This window comes from Trachemys scripta, chromosome 1 (assembly GCF_013100865.1).
Source record: "Trachemys scripta elegans isolate TJP31775 chromosome 1, CAS_Tse_1.0, whole genome shotgun sequence".
In the NCBI taxonomy this organism is placed as follows: domain Eukaryota; kingdom Metazoa; phylum Chordata; order Testudines; family Emydidae; genus Trachemys; species Trachemys scripta.
In genome coordinates, this window is record NC_048298.1 from 28,765,347 (window position 1) to 28,789,363 (window position 24,017).

General features: G+C 39.8%; 1 protein-coding gene across 1 annotated transcript in view; it reads left to right on the top strand.

Annotated features, from left to right (window-relative positions):
- Positions 1-24,017, top strand: part of KIF21A (kinesin family member 21A) — a 153,617-nt gene that overhangs the window by 110,147 nt on the left and 19,453 nt on the right. The window contains exons 22-29 of the mRNA XM_034772455.1: positions 935-1,100; positions 1,736-1,756; positions 10,867-10,927; positions 11,157-11,211; positions 13,369-13,586; positions 20,975-21,085; positions 21,616-21,744; positions 23,407-23,445. Of these exons, the coding sequence (XP_034628346.1) occupies positions 935-1,100; positions 1,736-1,756; positions 10,867-10,927; positions 11,157-11,211; positions 13,369-13,586; positions 20,975-21,085; positions 21,616-21,744; positions 23,407-23,445 (800 nt within the window). The remainder of the gene's footprint in view (positions 1-934; positions 1,101-1,735; positions 1,757-10,866; positions 10,928-11,156; positions 11,212-13,368; positions 13,587-20,974; positions 21,086-21,615; positions 21,745-23,406; positions 23,446-24,017) is intronic.

Consider the following 24,017-nt stretch of genomic DNA (forward strand, 5'->3'; position numbering starts at 1 on the left):
TCCCTTGCTTGTGGTTTTTTTTTTTTTTTTTTGGTTAGTTAGTTATTTCCCTTGTCACACAAAGGCCGGTTATAGCAGAACCTGTAGATTTATTTTTTTAAAAAAGTATTCATTACAAAGAGGGGAAGGTTTACCAGCATCCTCTTGGGAAAACAGAATTGAAAGAGTGGACTGAAAACTTAAAATTTGGGGAACTGGATTTCCTGATGTATCTGCTTGTAGTTTTCATTCTTTCCCGCAATCTACCTCACTGCAGGCTGTCAAATATATCGATGTAGTTCCTCTTGTCCTTGAAAAAGACACTCAAGAAGATGTTTTATTGATGTACCTTTTAACTATTTAGTTTCCTCCATTTGGAAAACCCTTGCTGTAAGTTTTCCACTTTGGGCAATATTTTCTCAAACTAAATAAGCCTCAAAAGTCAACACATCTGTGGAATTGCTCCTAAAATGGCTTCTTGTGTAAGTTAGGTTCTGAGAGCTTTCCAGAGAAAACTGAATGTTCATGTAATGATTCTGGAAGTTTATAGTTTTGGTTTTTTTGTTTTATAGGTAACATAATAGGCAATAGATAAGAGGACTGCATTGTGGAAAAATTAAGAACCATGTTTTCGTGCACTTTGCTTGTGCTTCATTAGGTGCAAAAATCCTGCTTGCTTAGGGATGAACCCAATTTATACATTTGGCTTATGCCTAAATTGGACACCTACTTGGGCGTGTGCATGCTGGAAAGTTTGACCCTGAGGAAAGAAAGTGAAACAGAAAAGCAGAAGAGGATGCCCAAAAAAGTTTGGCCACTAGTTATCTTTTAATATGAGGAGATGCAGCAGATTCAAATTGACTACTAAATTGCAGAAATCAAAACAACATGTTAGATTTCTCATTTACTGACAACTTCTGAGAATGCTTTTAAAGAACTTGTCATTTTCTTATAGGGTCTCCAAGCAGCTCAGAAGGATGCTCAAGTTAAAGTTCTTGAAGGACGCCTTAAGCAAACAGAAATTACAAGTGCTACTCAAAATCAGCTGCTATTTCATATGCTGAAAGAGAAGGCAGAATTAAATCCTGAACTTGATGCTTTGCTGGGTCATGCTTTGCAAGGTAATTTTGGCATCTTATAAGGGGTAGTGCACTGCATGTCAGGTTTGCTTTTCATGCATGATGTATTAGATATTTTAGGTCATTACTTTCTGAATAGATGCTGTATTTTAACATCTTACATTTAAAAATATACTCTGCACTTGACGTGCATGCAAAGCATTTTGAAAGTGTAATTAGGGTGACATCCCAATATTAAGGGCTTTATGTTATATAGGCAACTTTATACCACCCTCCCCGCCACCATCCCCAAAAAAATGGTGTCCCAATTTTTCACGCTTGCTGTCTGGTCACCCTAAGTGTAATGTCCATGCAGCAGGGAAATGCAGGAAATAAGGAAGTTTTGATTGCCACAATTTTTTTAACTCAAAACGTACTGCCTATTGTTTCAACAAAAAATTAATATTGACAATTTGGTATTATTTAAACTTCTAAACATAAAATTATAAATATTTATCCCCCTTCTCTCATCATATGTTTGTATTTTTTGAAGAAGGTACTATATGTCTGCTACAGCATCTATTTTGCTTTCTCTTAGGTTAAACTATGAATAATATAGTTTAATGTGGGATTCTTTTAATGGATCTGTTTTGATTGGAGTGTTGCTTTTTGTTTCCCTGTTGCTGTTATTTACACAGACCTAGATAGCATATCACTGGGTAAGTATGTTTAGCTTCCTGTGTACTGTACAGCTGCATGAGTTACTAATTGTTCATGTACACTAACTGGTGCATCCTAGAATTTGTGAGTGTTTGAACAGTTTGCATGTACTATTTTGTATACATACTCATTATCAAACAAGCTTAAAAAACACTCTTTCCTTTAGTGACACCACTTAAAAACACTCATAATTGTTGATTTTTAGAAGTTAAGAAGTGAGTGCAGCAAATACAGCTGTAGATAAAACCGGTTCCTAATTTACTTGTTAAAGAACCTACAGTATGTTCATATATATAGCTCAATAGGGTATTTCATCACATTCTATTATTGCTGTAGCTGTGACAAATAACATTTGTATTTGACATAAAAAATAACTCAACATGCAGTTAATTTTTAACCTTTTGCAGATAATTTATCTTTGAACTTAAATGCTTTACAGAATGTGTATAATGCACACTGTATAACAGACTATTTTGCACTTTTATTCAAGGCTTAATTTATTTTAATCATTTTGTGGACTCAGTATATATTTTGTCACTTTAAAATGATTAGCAAGGTAAGGAATATAAATTTAAAAAATTCTCCAAAACACCATATTATTTTGGTTGCTCTCTATGAATACATCAGAAATACCTCAGGTTTTACAAAATCTGCAATTCCTTCTGTATAGTTTTGTAAAGTTTCTAACCACATTGAACTGTTTTATACTAATTTGTATATATGTTAGATAACTTTCAGGGGCAGGGTTTTATTTAACCCAGGGGTTGTTCATAGAAAATTTCGCATTTAAGGAGGAAGATGCCCCCTTCATTATTATAGGTCTGTTGGTTTAAACTATCATAGCTTTGTTGGCTTCATTGACATTGAGATAATTTTACACCAGCTGAAGATCCAATTCAAAATATGTTGTTGCATAAAGCTAGTATTCATTCAGCAATGATGTCAAAGATTATCAATATTATAGCTTGGATAAAATAGAAACTGGACAATTTAATGTTAATAACTTTTTATAAGCTTCAATGATAAGTGTAAGCTAATTAAGTCCATTTGAGTTAGAATAATATTTCTCCAACCAGCAGCCAATGTTGTATTTTCTTCAGCTTTGGATATATTTTTAATCTGTCAAATGCATCTGGAGCATAGGTCAGGCACTTCTTAGAGGTATTCAAAATCAAAATAGATATAGAGATATTCTGCAAGTATTTGCACAGTGCCTTTCATCTGATAATCCCAGAACATTTTGCAAGCTTGAACGGTCTTGCAACGCTCCTGTGACATAGATTAGCTGTAGTATTTTCACTTTTCAGTGAGGAAACTGAGTCATGGTGAGATTAAGGCATCTGCCCAAGACAAGTGAGGAAACTTTTTCTTCTTTGAGTAGTGCTCTTAAAGGTGCTACACTGTAGGTGTGCTTGCGTCCTTGTGCTGCTGATTGGAGAACTTTGGTAGCAGTGTCTTTTGGGCCTGCACACATTGTCTCTACTCATGCTGATCCACGATGCTAGCCAGTGTGCATGGGCTAAACTTCCTCAGTTCCTTCTCTACCGTCCCTGGCTAGAGACAGAGGCATTAGCAGTCCATTAAGACTATCATCTTAATCTACATACTTATAGTTAGTTAGTCTCCTAGTTATAGTTTTCCCCCTTTCTTTATTTTATCCTTTTTCTTCCTGCCTTTTCTCCCCTATCAGGAACACTTTTCCCCCAACTGGGTATGCCCAGTCTTCTGGGCTTCAAGAAATGTTTTACTGGTAAAAAGTTGATCCTGATCATGGATAAGCACTCTCTGTGCATTCGCTACCTCAGAGAAGGCCACATACAACAGAAGTGTGGTCTTTGCCAACAACTCTGGCCAAGATTCCGCAAAGACTGAGCTCCACCAGAAGATTATCTTCATGGAGGCAGCTCTCCAACCGAAGTCACATGGTAGCCTTCTAGATCTAAGGGCTGCAGAAGAAGAAGGCTGCAGACCCTTCTCTCAAATCATCCAAGAAGAGAGCGGGAAGCCACCATAGTGAGCCCCAAGATAGCGAATCACTATCTCACTTGGTATCTTCACCAGCACCAAGGCCATCTCAGTCCGGCACCCATGGCTCACAGAAACCGACAGCGCTTGGTACCACTGACAGGCCTATGGACCCAATGGGTACAGGCACCGAGTCATTGGCACTGAAGGACCGGAGTAAGAACTCCTCTAAAAAGACACTCCCGGTATGCAAGCCCATATTGGTACCACCAGCGATGGCTTGCCCGGCACAGGAGCAACCGATGCGGACAAGATTCTCTCCCCTTCGGCACCGACGCCAGGACAATCGATATAGGCGGAACTCCGTCATTCAAGAGACCTCCGCATGCCAGCTGCACTGGAGTCTCCTCCTCTTGCTTCCGAGACCTCTGCACCGAGTCTCTTGAGACTGAGAGGAACAGAACGCCAGTACTGAAGAGGAAATGACTCAAGGACAATATCCTCCTCCTTTCCAGATGAAGCTATCATGCCTTCTCCCCCGTCTTTGGCAGACGACTTTCATCTCTTTCAGGAACTGGCAAAGAATGTGGCAGACACTCTCCAGCTTCCACTGGAGTAAGTCAAGGCTATCCACCCTCAACTCCTTGATATCCTCCATTCTTCAGCCTCCTCAAAGATCTCCCTCCTGATTAATGAGGCCATTTTTGTGGGGAGGATGGGATAAAGTTGCCTATATAACATAAAGCCCTTAATATCGGGATGTCTGGTCACACTAATTACTCCTCCAGGCAAGAGCCATAGAACTACCTCAACATCCTAGGGGATGGCAAATCAGGGCAACCACTTTGGCGGGGGGGGAGGAGCGTGAGCCGGTGCGATTGGCCGGCGCTGCATTGGCAGCAGGTGAACCACTGGCTCGGGGAGGCTACCCCCTGCTCTGCCCCTTCTACCCGAGGTTGAGTGCGCCCTGCACTCACTGCCCAGAGGGTTAGCATGCGGCAGTGGCGCTGCAGCCACCCCAGCCCCCCGGAGCCCACCAGGATCAAAAACTCCTTAAACTGGCTGGGTCCTTCCACTAATGTTTACAAAGGGATCCCCTTCTCACAAACCTCATCGTCATTGGTCCTCACCACCAAAGCATCACTCATAGGGTGGAGTGCACACCTGAATGGCCTCACTACACAAGGCAAATAGTCACCCATGGAGATATTCCTCCACATCAGTCTCCTTGTGCTGAGAGTGGTCAGGAATGCCTGCACCCAATATAGCCTGTATGTACTACATCAATCGGCAAGGGGGAGCCAGATCACCCTCCCTATACACCGAAGCGATGAGATTATGGAATTGGTGCATCTGACATAGTGTTACACTGTCCGCGGTGTATCTGCTGGGTACTCAGATCTCAATAGCGGACATTCTCTGTCACAAATTTCCACACAATCATGAGTGGGAGATATACCCAGCAGTACTTCATGACCTATTTAGATGATATGGGACACCGTCTTTGCCACTCACCTGAACAAGAAGTGTCCCCACTACTGCTCCAGAGCGAGGATGGGACAACACTCTCTTTAGGCGCTCTCCTCCTCCCCCGGGACAGAGACCTTCTCTACACCTTCCCTCCATTTCCCCTACTGTTGAAGGTCCTGCTGAAAATAAAAAGGGGCAGAGCTTGTGCCATTCTGATTGCGCCTACTTGGCCAAGACAGACCTGGTACTCTTACCTATCACAGCTTGTGCCGTGTCCGCTGATCTCTCTCCGAGCCACTCCACACCTGCTCTCACAGAAAAAAGGAAATACCCTACATCCCAACTTGGGGATGCTCTGCCTCAAGGCATGGTTCTGTTTGGTTCCAAAACCTAGAACGCTCCTGTTCAAGAGAGGTACAAGAGATTCTGTTACACAGTAGAAAGTCCTCGACACGATGCACTTACCTGCAAAAATGGTCCAGGTTTCAGATTTCGTGCGTGTCCCAACAAATCTCCCCAGCATTCGCAACTCTTCCACATATAGACTATACTTTAACCCTAAAATGGTCTAGTCTATATCTAAGCTCTCTGAGGGTCCACCTAGCGGCTATTACAGTCTTTCACCAACCTGTAGAGGAGTACTTAATGCTCTCACATCCAACTACAAAAAGATTCCTCAAGGGCATATGTGACTGGGTGTGCATACCCCACACTGGGCAAGATAGGATTAACTCTGCTTTATGGGTGGTGCAAGCCCCGCCCCCAGACCATGCTGGGCATGCTCCAACTGCTACCACAGTATAAAAGGGAGCAGTCCAGTCCATTTTAGGCTGATCACCGAGGAGAGAGGATGCTTGGTGGAGGCTCCAGGCCAGGAGCTGCTATAGCTGCAGACTGCAAGAGCCTGAGGACCCGGAGCCCAGACTGGTGACCTGCAACCGTCAATGAGCATCCAGGAGCTGGAGTTCCAGAGAGTTAATCCAGCCAGGAAACCGGGAGATCCCGTTGGCATAGCGATTGCTACCGCAGTAACCATGGTAGGAAGTAGCCCAGAAAGGCAGGGGGAGTGGTATCTACCACCCGAGCAAAGTTGGTGTGTTGTGGTAGGATTCCCCGCTGACTGGGTGATGACCAACCATGTTGCTGACAGGGCCCTGGGCTGGGACCCGGTGGAGAGGGAGGGCCTGGGTCCCCCATCACGATCACCACCCGCCCCAGGGAGCAGCCCGCTTTCCTGACTCTGGCCACTAGGCCACAGAGCCCTGATCCTAAGGGCAGGTACATTGATCTGGCTGCTAGGCCACACAGCCCTGACCCTAAGGGCCATCTAGGCCATGCTGTTTTCAGCCCGAGGACTGTCTGGCAGACCATAACCCTAGTGGGGTCACACCCCGCCCCAAAGGAGGACGGGGTGTGCATACCTCCCAATAGCATAGTAAACCTCTTTCCTCAAACTTGACTTCTGACCCCACATGGGACCTGAGCCTTGTACTGAAAGGACTGACTAGGCCCTTCTTCGAATCTATGGCCACCTGTTCGCTAACGTCCCTAGCCATGAAAACAGCCTTCCTGGTAGCGATTACCTCGGCCAGGAGAAAAGGAGAGATAGCAGCTCTGATGGCGCATCCTTCCTACATGGTATTTTTTCCCCACAAGGTTATGCTCAGACCACACCCAAAATTCATCCCTAAGGTAACCTTTCAGTTTCACATGAATCAGTTAATTCATCTTCCAATCTTCTGCTGCAACCCTAACCGAGACAACAAGGAGGGCTATATTGCTTACCTTGGATGTCAGGAGAGCCCTGGTCTACCTAAGGACAGGACAAAGGCTTCAGGAAGTCCTCTAGACTTTTCCTCTCCAAGGCGGAAAGATCCAAGGGCTCAGCAATATCAGCCCAAAGACTTTCCAAGTGGGTCTCAAACGGTGCTATCATCTGTAACTGATGCAAGTCCTGGCCCTCCAGAATGGGTACTGCTCGGGAGTCACCTACAGTGGAGCACCCATAGGGGCGCTATTCGAAGAAGTTACTCACCTTGTGCAGTAACAATGGTTATTCGAGATGTGTCCCCCTGTGGGTGTTCTACAACCCACACATCTCCCCTCTACTTCAGAGTTCTTGTCTTGACTCTGCGATAGAGAAGGAACTGAGGAGGGTTAGCTGGCTGGCCTCATGGTGCGCCATGAGGAGAGACAGCGCATGCGTGAGCCCAACAGACACTGCTACTGAAGTTCTCCAATCAGCAGGGCAGGGACACAAGCACACCTACAGTAGAGCATCCGTAAGGGGACACATCTCAAAGAACCATTGTTACTGCACAAGGTGAATAATTTCTTCTTCTAGTATTGCATCTAATTGGGAAAAATATTATGGTCTAGAATGACAGGGTGGCTGAAACTATTTTCTGCTGCCATAGGGCTCTTGCTTCCCTAAAAAGTCCTGCTTCCACTGATGGCAATGGCAAAATTCCCATTGACCTCAAGAGGAGCAGGATGAAACCCAAAATAGAATGCCAACTCCCTTCATCAGAATAACATTTATCCATATTACCCCTATGCATAAGGCAAAGTGGGAAAGCCATTCCTCTTCAGGCGCGCGCACACACGCACACACACGCACACACACACACACACACACGCGCACACACACACACACACGCGCACACACACACACACACGCGCACACACACACACACACACACACACACACACACACACACACACACACACACACACCTAACAAGACAGCTGCACTGCTTGATTTCCCAATTCATTTTATAAATAGAGAATAAACCATATCCTGAACTACAAGTACAAAATTACAGTGGGTTGTGTCCACCACTATCCTGATGTGTTATTACAGCTTTGTAAGTCACAATCTGCTTGTACTACATGTTATTGCTTATGGTAGGACTTTCTTCCACCTCTCCTCTCCCTTTCTCATTCCGACTGACAATATAGCAACTCTTCATGAAATGTTGCTAGAGTGACTAATTTCTGTATCACCACTAGAATTGTTTTTCTCATTAATGAGATCTGGTCATTCGTGAGTGTGACTTGCAGCCATGAATTAGCTGATCAGTCTTGAGAGAGGAGGAAGGCAAGTGTCATTTCCTCGGAATTAAATATAATATCTCTTTGTACCCTTGTCAAACTAGTTACATTCTGACAGTTTGTCCTCACCTCCAAGATGCTCTGCTGTTCTTTGTCCATCTGCATCTCTGCTTTCATCTCCTGATACTCTTTCCCCCCCACATCTGGCGGGCTGCTCACCTTAATGTTCCCTTTGTCTCCTCTCTCTCAGAATGCCACACCTGATTTCACTATGCCACCTGTCACGGCCTCCCTCCTTCATGCCTAATATCTCACTTCAAATCCTGCCTCAAAACCCATTTCATTTGGTTAGTACTACATGCGAGTCTCCACTGAGGGGCTTCCCAAAGTCCTTCCTGGACTTGGATTATAAAACAAACATAAAAAGGAGTTAATGTAACAAGACAACTCAATTGAGTCCACAAATAAAACCTTCTACTGTTTCCCCCTCCACAGCATTTTTGATTGTCTGGCTTTTATTTTGTCGTGTTATCTATGAAAATTCAGTTGTAAGCATTTTGTGGCAGGGATGCAGGGTTAAATTCAGCTCTAGTGTCCATGTGTCACTGAGAAATATGTTAATTTTATCCTCAGTGTTTTGGAAGTCTTGCTAGAAAGAAAGGTATTCTTCTGTCTTGTCTTTCCTCTCTTCTGCAGACACCTATTAATAAAATACTTACAGAAGGCTCAATGTGGTCTCAAAATCTAAAGAGGAACAAAAGGAGAACATCTGAAGTAGTATTCCTGTTACTTGTCTGTCTTTGTAATATTGTTATTTTTATCCAATAACTAAAGTTATATTGTTAAACTAGTACAAAAGTTGAGATGCATCACCTGGGTTTAGGTTGACAAGGTCTTTGGAGATTGTGGAAGCATTTTTGGATGTGGATAATCTGATGTGTACAAAAAGGCAGCATTTGAATTAGCCCAATTTACTCTCTACTGTATTTGGTTCAGCTGAGGGCTATCTTTCCTACTTCTTTCAAAATAATGAACTTTGATAAATATATAGACAAACCTGGCGTAACATTGATACTAGAGCTGGTAGGGAATTTTTCGATGAATCTTTTTGTCAGAAAAATGCTGATTTGTTGAAACGGAAACTATGGGAATGTACAGGGTCAGATGAAAGTTTCATCAAGAAGTTTCTCAGGTCTAAAGATGGAATTTCTAGAGAGAAAGAGACTGAGATGCACCACAGAATCACCCAGTAGTTAGGGCACTCATTTGTGGTGTGTCATCTGGAACCCGATTTGGATCAGACACTTGAACACAGCCACATCCCAGGGGCATGTCCTGACCACCAGGCTGTTGGCTATTCTGGGGTTTATAAATTTCGCATCCTCTCTTGTTGGAGCTATCTTGCTGTGCCTATTTCAGAGCAGGGACTTAAATCCAGGTCTCCTGTATCCCAAGGGATATCTAAGAAAACAAGTAAGGAAAATTATAGATTTTATTTATTGTTGTGTAATAAAGTGACTTTAGAGTTCAGCAAAACAATAGTTAATCCATGGAATTATTTGAATGTGCTGAATAATTAAGGGGCTTGACTTAAATATTGCATCTACTGCATTTTTTTTTAAAAAAGAGTTCTAAAGTAATACTGTACTCAGTTAAAATGCAAATAAGTGCTACTGCCTTCTCGCATAAGGCAACACATTATATTGTTCTGGTTTCCTTTGTCACATTTCTTAGTTTTTGTGTGTTTAAATTACATTGTTTTTAATATCAAAAGTACGTAAATACTGGACTGATTGACTTAATTTACCATCTTGCATTGTTTGCATGCAAATTTGTTAATCTGATGTTTATGATTTACTGTTACAGTGAATGACATGCATGCTGGTGTTGTCTTATGTGAACAGACAGATGTTTGTATCTGTTTTGTTAGAGGAGTCAGTTCTACTTCACAGCCTCTTTTTGCACTTAGTTTAAATATAGAGTTTGTAGCTCTTTAGGGAGCTGTTCTGCAATGTAAGAGGGTGGTATCATACTCTTCTAAAATTTAAATGCTTGTATACTAATAAAGTGCTTGCTTTTGTCAACCCAATCATTGAAAATAGTCCCAGCTCACTTAGCTAAAAGAAACGGAGGGAAATTTTTTCCTCAGAATTAGGAAGTGCCTTCCTATATCTGAGTAATTTCTTTCAAAAGAAGGGGGGGGGGAGAGAGCTGTCATGTCTATTATGAATGTATTTCACACTACTCACTATTAATCTTTTCTTTCTGTCTTTCCTTCATTTTTCTAGCATTTCCCTTATTAGTACATCATTCTGTTTTTTACACTTCATTGATAGTGCGCTGCAAAAAATATAGGGATGCTCTTTGACACTATAGTCTTAGGCTGAGATTTTCAAAGGAACCGACGGGAGTTAGTTGCCTAGCTCTCACTGAAATTCAGTGGGAACTGCCAGTGAGCTCTCTTGAACTCTTTTGAAAATCACCACTTTAATATATATTTCCTCACTGGAAGAGAAATGTAGATGAATTAAATGTATTCACTGTTTTCTAGGAAGCACTTTCAGTCCACGTACCTATGATGCATGAGCTTTCTGACGTTATCTTTTTGGAAATTTTCTAGAAAATGTAGAAGATAGTACTGATGAAGATGCGCCGCTGCACAGCCCTGGAGCAGAAGGAAGGTAAGAGAGCTCTGTAAATTGTATAACTTGCCTTGTTTCCAGAAAACTAAACGCAACTTCTTTTCTTTTACTATGTCATTATTGATCCATTAGAAAATATTTTTTATACTGGTGTCTTCTCATTTTACCCACAAATTCAGCAAAAAAAAAAAAAAAAATTGTCAGAGGAGTAAAGAAAAAAATACTTTAGTTCTGCAGAAATGAATTAGTGTCACTGTTCTCCTTTTAGTTCCTTGTCTTCGGACCTCATGAAGCTTTGTGGTGAAGTCAAGCCCAAAAGCAAGGTAAGACGCACTGTGGTAATAACACTTGTAAAGCACTTTCTTTGAGAGTCATGCATGGCTCTTCTACAAACGTTAATGAAATAAGTCTCACAACAACACTGAGATAGTGAAGTGTTGTTCACTTGACTCCTAATTAATCTACTTTAAAGTGAAGTTCCCCTCTGTAAAGTGACTGTAAGTGGCATTGTAGGATTTCATGTCTCAAAATTTCCAGATCAAATTTGTTCAGTTTTGGGGAAAAAAATGTTTTCTTCTACTGCCAGCACTCCAATTCAGCAAGCACTTAACTATGTGCTTATGCCTCATTGACACCAATGGGAATTAAGCATATGTTTAAAGTTAAGCATTTGCTTAAGTGCTCTGCTGAATCAGTGCCTCAGTCTGTGGTTGTAGAAGTGTTACTGAGGATATAATTTGGCCTACAGAATCTTAATTACAAGTGGTGATGCATTAGGAAAAAAAGAAGCAAGTTTGACTTTCAGATTCCAGGTAGAGTTTGAAATTTGGTCTGAAAACCACTGACGCAAAATAAGCATGGAGCCACCATTTTTATAAAGTAACTTCTCAGATTAGAGCTCCATTTTTAAAATTAGGCATTCCTTCCCTGAGATGAACTCAGATACCTGGGAACAAAAAAAAAAGTTTGAAATACGTATTTTAAAAAGTTCTCTCTACTTTAAGAATTTCTCCCTTTCTCATTTTAAAACATTCTGAAGTTTTTTTTAGACAGTAGAAATAAAAATTGGTGTAGTTGTTTCAATATTCTTAGTAATTAAAGACTTTAAGAAGACAACATTATATGTTATAGTCCTCAAATGTTGTCGGTAAAGATGCACAACTACTGGGCATTTTTTAAGGTCTAAGCTAGTTTGAAGTACAGCTCCATTCTTTGTGCCCCTTACTTTTCTGATCTTCAAGATGTTCACATTGTATAGTGGCTGTCAGCGCACAACAACTGCAGCTTCTCTTTCCAAATGTTGCACACACCAACGCTTCTCCAAGTCAGAAATGCACAGTGATCATTTAGCACAGAAAAAGTTGTTTTATATTGGAACATTTCCTATGCTTTTAGACCATTCTTCAACAAAGCATATTCCTCTGTGCTTTGCTGAATATGGATAGGATTATCACATGTTTACAGTTAAACATGCTTTGTTGACCTGGGTGCTTTAAGAGCTGGAGGCATGAAGCTGGCCAGTCCCATATAGCCTGCATCACTCGGGATGAGATGTGGGGTTTAATTAGTGGAACCAGTTGGGAACAGGGCAGGGGGATTCCCCTATATAGAGCAGCAGGAAACTGCAGAGTGGGGTCTCTCAGGGAGAGACAACCAGAGTGAAGGTAGAGTAAGAGACTTCAGCAGAGACCTGCCGAGGCAGGGAATGGCTGGTGGAAGCAAGTAGACTCCAGCAGGAAACACTGACCTTTCAGAGGAAAAGCTTGGGAGTTGCCCAGCAGGAAGACTGGGAGTATGCACTCGATGGGGATTTGAGAACTTTTATTTTTGAATATTAATAAATCCAACCCCAGAGAGGGGTGTTGCTGAACTTGAGAAGAGTTTGTTTTGCTAATTTGATTAAGAAATTGCTGAAAAGTTGGGAAATGAAGGCAGTACCTCAGCACAGTGACCTCTGGCCACGAGGGGATACTCAGGAGGCAGCAGTTTACAGAGATTTATTAATTAAACAGGACCCATAATTCTATAGCTATTCAGAAACACCATTGTTCACACACTGAACCTGGTTAACTCTTGCAGAATGATGATACTGGACAGAGTTAAATTTGTTATTTTGTTAGCTCTTCCATAACACTAAGTTTATTGAAACTGGCATCTCCTCATTTCCTGGTAACTATTTCACACCAGCTCCTTCCCTTTGTAACATGGGCAGGTGGCTGCACATGACATCATGTCAAATAACTATTTTATGCTGTTGAAACTTGACTTTGGTCCCCATACTGATCTCATCGAAGCCAACTAAACAGATTAAAAGCAAACTCCATGATTTAGTTTCCAAGGAATAGTTGACAGTTAAGAATAACTGGTGTAACTACTGAATAGTAAAAATTCAGAGTGGGCTTAAAAATATATCACTGACACACTCTATCAATGCTCTTATGTTTAAAAAAGAGTTGATTATTTGTTTATTTTAAATCCAGGCCCGCCGGAGGACCGCGACCCAGAGGGAATTGCTATATGCAGATAGCAGTGATTTAGTTTCTGACAGTAGTGCAGCAGACACCATTTTGACTGGCCCTCTTACACCTGTTGCAGAAGTGCAAGAGAGTGGGATGCATACAGATACAAGTGATACTTCTGCTAGGGAAAGAGACCTCATTCCCCCACCATCTGGCTTACCTTCTAAAATAGGCAGCATGTAAGTTTGGCCAAGCTGTACTAACTAACTTTTGCTTTTTTAAAAAATGCATGTTGCCAATTTCTTGTAATCTCTAATTTTGAATTTTACGAAGGGGGACAATTGATTTCAGCATTCAAAACCAAGCAGCGTTCAAAAATCTGTTCCTTCTATGCCTCCACAGCCACCGCATGAAGCATACATATGCTGTTGTAATTAATATATTTTGAGACATTTTTAAGTAGTTTTCTTTAGCGAAATGACCTTAGGTTTGTTTGTAAATAGTGGATACAATCATTTGATACCATGGATGCTTCTGTTTTGTTAGTGATGTGTGAAATGCAAATTCTAGAGGGAAAAATCTTTTCAGAAATATCAACAAGACCTTAAAAAGAAATACATTGTAAATCCAAAGTAAAGCATATTAAAACAAAGCAACCTAATGTAAACTTAAATGTTGTAGTTAATAATAAAGATCAGAGTCCTAATGAGTGGGGAAAAAAAAACTTAAGATGTATTTTGTGTTTACTGGGTTTAAAATGGAGCAGCCTAAATTTAGAGTAAATGATAAAAACCTTATCTATTTTAATAATAGTGTATGATCAAAACAACACTGTAAACATGCATATGAGTCCCATCGGTGCCTTTCCAGCTACAGTACACTTTAGCTGAAGAATAGTTTTTAATGATTGATAATTACTTAATAATAAGAACTTAATTTTATTTAACAAATTTAACTTTGGGGACATAAATCTTTTCTCACTTTTTATGTACTGAAATTACTATTGTTGTGAGCCATTCACAGGCAGGTAACTTTTTGCTCTTTAGTTACTAACCCCACATTCTGTCACATGTAAGCTGAATGCGCTTGCCACATTCAATAATATGAAAAAATATAGCTGACTATCCCCATAGCTATCTTTAGGTTATAGATGCTGAAGTAAGGTGTTTTTCACCAGGTCCCATCTGTCCTGTTTCCATCAAACTATTACTTTTTTCATGGAAGTCTTCACTGTTAAGTGTACACTTGCTATTAGTTTTAACAGTTTCATATTTTTCTAGCATGCACTTGAGATGGTAAAACACTGCTAACAGCGATTGTTAACATATGCTGATGGCTTCATTGCTTTTACAAGTAGAATATGCTCAGAAGGAATGCTATTGGTGATGCAGAGGGGGGAATGATGATCAGGATAGGCTGAGAAACCTGCTTGTTTCAGCATTTAGTGTGTGAGATGAGACTGTTGGAGCTCCAAGATTTAATAACATCAAGGGTTATGACCTGGCATCCAAGGTTCAGGTAATATCTTTTTGCTTCACTGCATCTTCTAAATTGTATCCATTATGAAAAATAATTAGCAATGAGGCAAAATAAAATTATCTAAATTCAAACTTTGGACGCATTATAGTTGAGCCTCTGTAGTAAATTATTCTGCTCAGTAGTGGACTTTTCTTATTTCTGTATTTTATTGATCGTACTTTAGCAGATGAGTTATAAAGCTTTTGTCTCAAACAGTTCTAAGTGACTTTCACATTGTAGGTATCTGTTTAATACTCTCCCTCCGTTAGAACTTATATTAATTTACTTTCTACATTATTAAAAAAAAATCCTTGTTACTCTTGCAAGTTATTGCTGATATTTGTTGTCGAAACAAGGTTCCCTCTTAAAATCCATCTCTGCTTCCTACTGGATCCTGCAGTAAAGTTGCAGTGCCAACTCTGTTGCATCAAAATAGTTCCTATCACAGCAGAATGGGAGGTTATTACTTCTTTATAAGGTCATGGAGCTGAAATAATAATGGGGTGGGGAAGGGAAACAATAGTAGGAGAAAGCAAAAACATCTTGTAATGTAAATTATTTCTTTCTGTAGATGTTCACTTCCTGCAGTTTGCCTGAATATAAAAGTCCCTTTTGAGAGCTCAAGCCAGCTCCCGTTGACCTGAGGGACTTTCTCCATTTTTTAAGAGTAAAAATCCAGCCCTAATTCAATACCACAGTGTCATAGATAAATATCCAAGTATTCTTTTAAAATAGGATTATTTAGATACAATACCCCACATGTCGCAGTACTGTGCTGTTTGTTTCGGTAAGGTCTTGTCTACTTGGAAAATTACAGCAATTTAACTTAAATCGGTTTTTAACTGGCTTAGTTAAATGGGTGCAGGCCCCTTTGTGGGCACTCTCTTAGCTCATCTTGAGTGAGTTATTTCGGTTGATCTTAAACTAATTTCTAATAGGCTTAAACTGAACTGAAATAAGCCTGGTTTAAACCAAGATAAGAGGGTCTACACAGCCTTTTGCAATGGTTTAGCTAAATCAGTTTAAAAATCACACCCTAAGTTAAACTGGTGGAGCTTTCTTGTGTAAGCAAGACATAAGTATATAGGAACAGATTCTGATCTTGGATATCAAACACCAGCAGTGATGTCAAGCATAAAGCCCGCATTTCAGAACTGGCCCACATGATGTAGTATTGTGCTGTACATGAAAACATTAAGGGTATGTTTACATTGTAGAACAGGCATGTTCTTAATTCAGGTTAAAATATCAATGAAGACACAGCAAACTCAGTTTTGCAGCTCAAGTTAAAGCCTATAGGGGAGCCTGTGGTTGAACTTGAGCTGCCAACACAAGTTAAAATGCTATTTTAACCTGAGTTAGCTAACTTGAGTTAAAAACGCACCTTTTTTTGAATGTAGATATAAGAAACATAAGTATGGCCATACTGGGTCAGATCAGTGGTCCATCTAGCCTAATATGCTGTCTTCCGACAGTGGCCAATGCCAGATGCTTCAGGGGGAATGAACAGTCAAGGGCAATTATTGAGTGATCCATCCCCTGTTGTCCAGTCCCAGCATCTGACAATCGGAGGCTTAGCCATCTTGGCTAATAGCCATTGATGCACCTGTCCTCCCTGAACTTATCTAATTCTTTGTTTAATTCAGTTATACTGTTAGCCTTCACAGCTTTCCCTGACAATGAGTTCCACAGGTTTGACTGTGGCTGTATGAAGAAGTACTTCCTTTGATTGGTTTTAAATCTGCTGCCTATTAATTTCAGCAGGTGCCCCCTGGTTCTTGTGTTATGTGAAGGAGTAGATAACACTTCCTTATTCGCTCTCTCGACACCATTCATGACTTTATAGACTTCTATCATACATCACCCCTTAGTCATCTCTTTTCGAAGAGTACGTCCAGACTACCCGCCGTATCGGCGGGTAGCGATCAATTTATCGGGGATCGATATATTGAGTCTCGTTAAGATGCGATATATCAATCCCTGGACGCACTCCCCATTGACTCCGGAACTCTACCAGAGCGAGCAGCGGTAGCGGAGTTGACGGGGGAGCCATGGCCGTCAATCCCGTGCCATGAGGACCCAAGGTAAATCGATCTAAGATACTTCAACTTCAGCTACGCTATTCACGTAGCTGAAGTTGCGTATCTTAGATCAATCCCCCCCCCCCAGTGTAGACCAGCCCTAAGATGAACAGTCCCAGTCTTTTTAATCTCTCCTCCTATGAAAGCTGTTCCATACCCCAAATCATTTTTGTTGCCCTTCTCTGTACCTTTTCCAATCCTAATATATCTTTTTTGAGATGGGGTGGCCAGAACTCGACACAGTATTCCAGGTGTGGGTGTACCATGGATATTTACTGTCTTATTATCTATCTCTTTCTAATGATTCCCAACATTCTGTTCACTTTTTTGACGGCCGTTCCACATTGAGTGGATGTTTTCAGATCATTTTGTATGTATAGTTGGGATTATGTTTTCTAATGGTATTTATCAACCTTGACTTTCATCTGCCATTTTGTTGCCCAGTCATCCAGTTTTCTGAGATCCCTTTATAACTCTTTGCAATCTGCTTTAGGCTTAACTAGCTTCAGTAATTTTATATCATATGCAAATTTTGCCATCTCCATGTTTATCCCTTTTTCCAGATCATTTGTGAATATGTTGAAGAGCACTGATCCCAGTACAGATACTTGGGGGACCCTGCTGTTTACCTCCCTCCATTCTGAAAACTGACCATTTATTTGTATCTTTTGTTTCCTATTTTTTTATCCAGTTACTGATCCATGAGAGGACCTTCCCTCTTATCCCATGACTCATTATTTTTCTTAAAAGCCTTTGGTGTGGGACTTCGTCAAAGGCTTTTTGAAAGTTCAAATACACTATGTCCACTGTATCACACTTGTCCACATGTTTGTTGACACCTTCAAAGAATTCTAATAGATTGGTTGAGGCATATTCTCCCTTTACAAAAGCCATGATGGCTTTTCCCAACAAACCTTAATCTATGTGTCTGATAAATGTGGTCTTTACTATAATTTCAACCAATTTGCCTGGTACTGAAGTTAGACTTACTGGCATGTAATTGCCATGATCACCTCTGGAGCCTTTTCAAAAACATTGGTGTTACATTAGCTATCCTCCAATCATCTGGTACAGAGACTGATTTAGGCAGTAGGTTACATATCACAGTTAGTAGTTCTGCAATTTAATATCTGAGATCCTTCAGAATTTTTGGGTAAATATCACCTGGTCCTGGTGATTTATTACTGTTTAATTTATTGATTTGTTTCAAAATTTCTTTTATCAACACCTCAGGCTGGGACAGTTCTTCAGATTTGTTATGAAAAAAAAATGTCTCAGGTGTGGGAATCTCCCTCATATCCTCTGCAGTGAAGACTAATGCAAAGAATACGTTTAGCTTCTCAGCAACAGCCTTGTCTTCCTTTAGCACCTCGATCATCCAGTGGCCCTCTGATTGTTTGGCAGGCTTCCTGCTTCTGATATACTTAAAAAAAAAAATTGCTTGTTAGTTTTTGTGTCTTTTGCTAGTTGCTCTTCACATTCTTTTTGGCCTGCCTAATTATATTTTTACACTTGACTTGACAGAATTTATGATTCTTTCTAATTTCCTCAGTAGGATTTGACTTCCAATTTTTTAAAAGATGCCTTTTTGCTTTTAACCGCCTCTTTTTACTCTGTTATTTAGCCATGGTAGCATTTTCTTAGTCCTCTTGCTATTTTTATTTTATTTGGGGTATACGCTTAGTTGGTGTTTTAAAAAGTTTCCATGCAGCTTGCAGGCATTTCATTCTTATGTCTTGTCCTTTTAATTTCCATTCAATGAGCTTCCTCACTTTTGTGCAGTTCCCCTTTTTGAAGTTAAATGCTACTGTGCTGGTCTTTTTTGGAATTTTCCCCTGAACAAGGATGTTAAATTTAATTACGTTATGGTCACTGTTACCAGGCGGTTCAGCTATGTTCACCTCTTGGACCTGATCCTGTGTGCCATTTAGGACTAAATGAAGAACTGCTTCTCCCTTTGTGGGTTCCAGGACTAGCTGCTCCAAGAAGTCATTAATGGTGTCTAGAAATGTTATCTCTGCATCCCATCCTGAGCTGACATGTACCCAGTCATTATGGGGATAATTGAAATCCCCCATTATTATTGAATTTTCTATTTCTGTAGCCTCTCTAATCTCCCTTAGCATTTCACAGTCACCATCGTCATCCTGGTAAGGTGATCAGAAATATATTCCTACTGCTGTACTCTTATTATTCAAGCATGGAATTTCTATCCACAGGGATTCTGTGGTACAGTTTCATTCATTTAAGATTTTTACTATATTTGACTCTGCTTTCTTTCACATATAATGCCACTCCCCCACCAGCACGACCTACTCTATCATTTCTATATGTTTTGCATCCTGGTATTACCATGTCACACTGGTTATAATCATTCCACCAAGTTTCTCTGATGCCTATTATATCAATATCCTCATTTAATACTAGCCACTCCAGTTCACCCATCTTGATATTTAGGCTTCTTGCATTTATATACAAGCACTTATAAAATTTGTCAATATTTAGTTGTCTGCCTTCATGTGATGTAATTGAATAGAATTTTTTCATTTGACTGTTTCTCTTCAGCTCCTACCTGTACTCACTTGTATCCTCTCCCCTTTTCTAAGACATAGAGAATCCCTGTTGGTAGATCCTTTCCTAAGGGACTTCTCCGTCTGAACAGTATACTTCTCTGCACCTGTAGGCTTTACATGCCAGCAATCTGATTCTGTTGTGGTTTAGGTGGAGTGTATCCTTTCTGTTTAGGTTCTTCCTTTCCAGTTCTGCTTGTCTAACTGGGCCTACACATGGAACTAGAAGCATTTCAGAGAGTGCTACCGTGGTGGTTCTGGATTTTAAGCTCTTACCTAGCAGCCTAAATTTGATCTCCAGCACCTCTCTCCTATCTTACCCTACGTCACTGGTACCTATGTGTACCACGACCACAGGCTCCTCCCCAGCACTCCAGCACTACACATAAGTCTGACATATCCTCAGATTATACAAAATCTCATCTGACTTTAAAAAAAGGTGCAAGCTTCAAGCTCTCATAATTGTACAGAAGTCCTTCCAAATGCGAACCGAGGGCAAACCAATCAACGTTCCCTTCCTGAGTCTCCAAGCAGCCTGAATTAATGGCTCAGAGAGGTCTGGGACTTCACAGTTCCTATTTATCTCATTGGAGGGTCAGTTACAATAACACTTTGATGTCAGCGTTAATTGTTGCATTGGTGATCATTTTAGTAGATGGAAAGGGTTTGGGAGGAAGGTTTGGGGAGTGAGAGTTGGAAACTGCTGCAGAGAAGGAAATGCGGAGGAGAAGCACAAATACAAGGAATAGGGAAAGAAACAGAGAAGGAAGAGGGTGGGAAGAAACTAAAGACAGAAATAGCTGTGTTCCAAAGAGGGGGCATATTATTTCACTTCATGATACTGAATATGACAATGAAGAACTTACTAAATAATAGTAACTAATAGTTTAGATACCAAGCATAAGCCAGATTCTATCCTTGACTTTTGTGCAGGCATTCCACTAACATCAGTGGGTGTTCTGCTGTGGATGGGAGGGAGGATGAAGTCCAAAATTTATGCTCCAGCCCACGGATCATAACTAAAATTAGAATTCCTCCTTTCCCGTTGATTGAGCTTGACACCTCTGCTCCAGCTATTAAAATTACTTCAGTTAATTTCTATTCTTGATAATTTCAATGTACTGCTATACATGTGTCTGATCTCTGGCCCATGATATACTTTGGAGGAGTTGGGGTTTTGTTTTGTTTTGTTAAAATAAAATGGGTATATATTATATTAGTATTGAAACATGAGATTTCCAAGAACAAAATTAAAGAGTGGAGCCAGCGAAACTCAAGAGCTGTCCGATGTCCATAAACCAATGATGATGATAAATAAAAATATCATGAGATCTAACAAATTCCATACTTTGAGAGCTATATTGAGACTAACTCTGAGTGGTAGAACTGCAGCTTGAATATACGAGAAACAATTTTAAAAAATACTGAAAGATAAGATAATCTTCCCTGTTACCTTAGCTGTAAACAGTCATCTCTGATGGAAAAGAAAATACCTGAACCTTCACCTTTAACAAAGAGAAAGGCCTATGAGAAAGCAACGGAAAAGCCAAAGGCGAAAGAACAGAAACAGTAAGAATCTTTTCGGTTTTTTTCCTAAAACTATTAAGCCCGTGGAAAATATTCTTGAAGAATAATAGATTTGTTTTACATTTTTTTCATTCTAGGTTAAATTTTTAATGGTGGCTGTGAAATTATTATCCACTATCAGGTTCCTGTGTTTTAATGGTATTCATACAACTTGGTGTCAGCATTGTGAGAGAGAGTCCTCTTGAGTATTTGCGAATGATTTATTTTTTTAAAAGTCCTAAATGTCTGAGAAAAGCTGCATTTATTCTTTTTATAAGAGCTCCTTCATTTTACATATGCCAATTTTTTCTGCATACGGGTTTCACCATTTAAAGTAAACTGTTTGAATTTCATGCCATCTTGTGGCCAGCAGCAGTTTTGTAGCCATATGGTGGTTTCATTCTCCGGTAGTGCATGTAAACAGCATTTCTTGTTTAAGAAGATAGAATCTAATACATTGTTTGAGGCATGTTTCATTTACCTCTCTAACATGTCATAATCTTTTAAAGAAGATGTTCTTTTTTTTCTTATAGCTCAGATTCTGGAACCTCAGAGGCTAGTCTGTCACCTCCTTCTTCCCCACCAAGCCGGCCCCGTAATGAACTGAATGTTTTTAGTCGTCTTACTGTTTCTCAGGGAAACACATCAGTTCAGCAGGATAAGTAAGTCACAAAGGGAAGCATCAGACCCCTACCAGCAAGTTGTAAAGCATACTCAATCACCAATGTAGCATTCCATTAAATAAATGCCTTGGCCTCTCCTGTGAGAGAAAAGGAGATACTATTGCTACATTTCATGAACTTTCTAAAAGGGAGTTTAACACTTTTATGGAAATGCTTTTCACACATTGCCAAAACTGAAGAAAATCAATTTCCTGCTGAACCTCATTCCCTATTTGATAGCTTATCTCCTGTACTTATAATTTTCCTTTAACATGAGTCAAAATGCTTGAAAGAGCTATAGAATTTGTAAGTGTGTGTGTAAGACTATATATATTTATACTTGAAATTAGAAGTTAGTTAACAATTTAGGAAATAGTGCTTTTGTTAATTATTCAGCTACTCTTTTAGCATGGCTGAGAGAGCTCTCCAAAGTAGCCCCTGTAAGGTGATTTGCTGGAATAGCTATGGTGCAGCAGTTTAACAATAACCCTAATTATTTAATGGACTGCATTCCATTGAGGCAATTTGGAGAATTATTTTGCAGAAATAAAATTTGAGTTTCTTGACGTTGAAGACATCTCCTTCTCTAAAAATCTCATTAAAACTAGTGATCGCTTTGAGTTGAGCCAGAATCTTCATTTCAAGATTTCAGTACTGACAATACTGCCACATGGTGCTTTTTAACTCTAACTCAACGCTGGAGAATCAACGTTTGATTTTGATTGTAGCATTTGAGGGATTGCTTTGATCCTTTTTTTTTTTATGTTCTTTCTATTTAACTTTTGGTTTTCAGTGACCTGTAGAGTCACAGCACACCAAGTAGTTGCTTGTAAGGCTTCCAGTACTTTAAAACTGCTTGTAACTCCCTAATCCCAACTAAGTTATCTTAGTATCTTATCACTAACCTGATATAATACTATCAGAAGCTTCTTTTTATGCTTTGAGCTTTAGTAACCATAGCTCTTTGTATTTTCTATTATCTGGCTATGAAATCAAACTCAAATTACTGAACATGTTTGATTTGCATTAAAAATGAAGGACATAGTATCCTTTTATTATTTTAAGGCATACTGCAGATGTAGATCTTGTTTTTGGAGGGAAGCGGTTCTAAAACATTTTTAGGGTCAGAAGGGAGAAGGATTTTGAACTTGTCTGATCATTTGCAAACTGCTGAGCTTGGTTCAATAAAGACTGAATAATCTTGATATTTTATATTTAAGAATGTAAGCAATCTGCAAAATTTTTAAGTGTGTTTCTATACTAAACAGACACTGACAGCTTTAGATTTTTCTCTTTAAATATTTGGCAGAATTAGTATCACATGCAGGGTCAAATTGTATCCATCTCATTTTTCTTCACTGCCTACTTCTGTAAGAAATATTGGGGAAATAGGAAGTGGCTACGCAGTATTCTTTAGCTTCGTGATAAAGAATGAGACATTTTGTGAATTTAACTTACGCTGAGAGAGCCATTTTAATGTTCATCCACGGTGTTCTACCTGATGTAAAGCATAAACTAAGAAGCAATGCTATGTGCAGTAAGTAAATGTGCACTGCATTTCTGAGTCAGCCATGCTGTTGTTTGTTCTTCTCGTACGGAGACTTTACCCTGCTGATACCTGTATTCTTTCTCCTCGCAATCTCCTACCACTGTTCATTATAGGTCTGATGAAAGTGATTCCTCTCTGTCGGAGGTACACAGGTACTCTCTTTCTCTTTTCCATCCTTCTGGCCTCTTGTTGATGTTCTTAATGCCTTTACTTCAGTTATTAAGTAATCTCATTTTTGCTGCATGTTCTTTTTTTATACCTCCTGCAATACATGTATGCTGTGTACCTTTTCATTTATTCCTTTTTTGCAAGAAATTAAAACATTCGTTTTATTTTGTCCAGCATGTCCTTTTTGTTTTTTAGAGAAAGTCAGCGGTAATTTTTTTTCTTAGGGTTTATTGTTTTTTTTTTTAAATCAAGCATGGTTTTTAAAAAGAAATAATCAGTGGCAAACTTTTTTTTTAGGTTTTAGCTTATTAGCTAAAAGTTATATTCCAGTGTATGTTAGTCAGTGGTATCTGCCGTCTTACTGCCAATACTCAAAATTGATTGAGAGATGGAAGAATGTTATAGCTCAACATACTTCCACCCTTGTTTGATCCAGAAACATGGAACAGGGTTCTGAGAAGAAACAGCTGTGACTTGTAATGTGACTACCCTGTGGAAAAACAACAGAACATATCCAGAGAGAGGCAGTGAAAAGGCTAATAACCATATAGTGTTG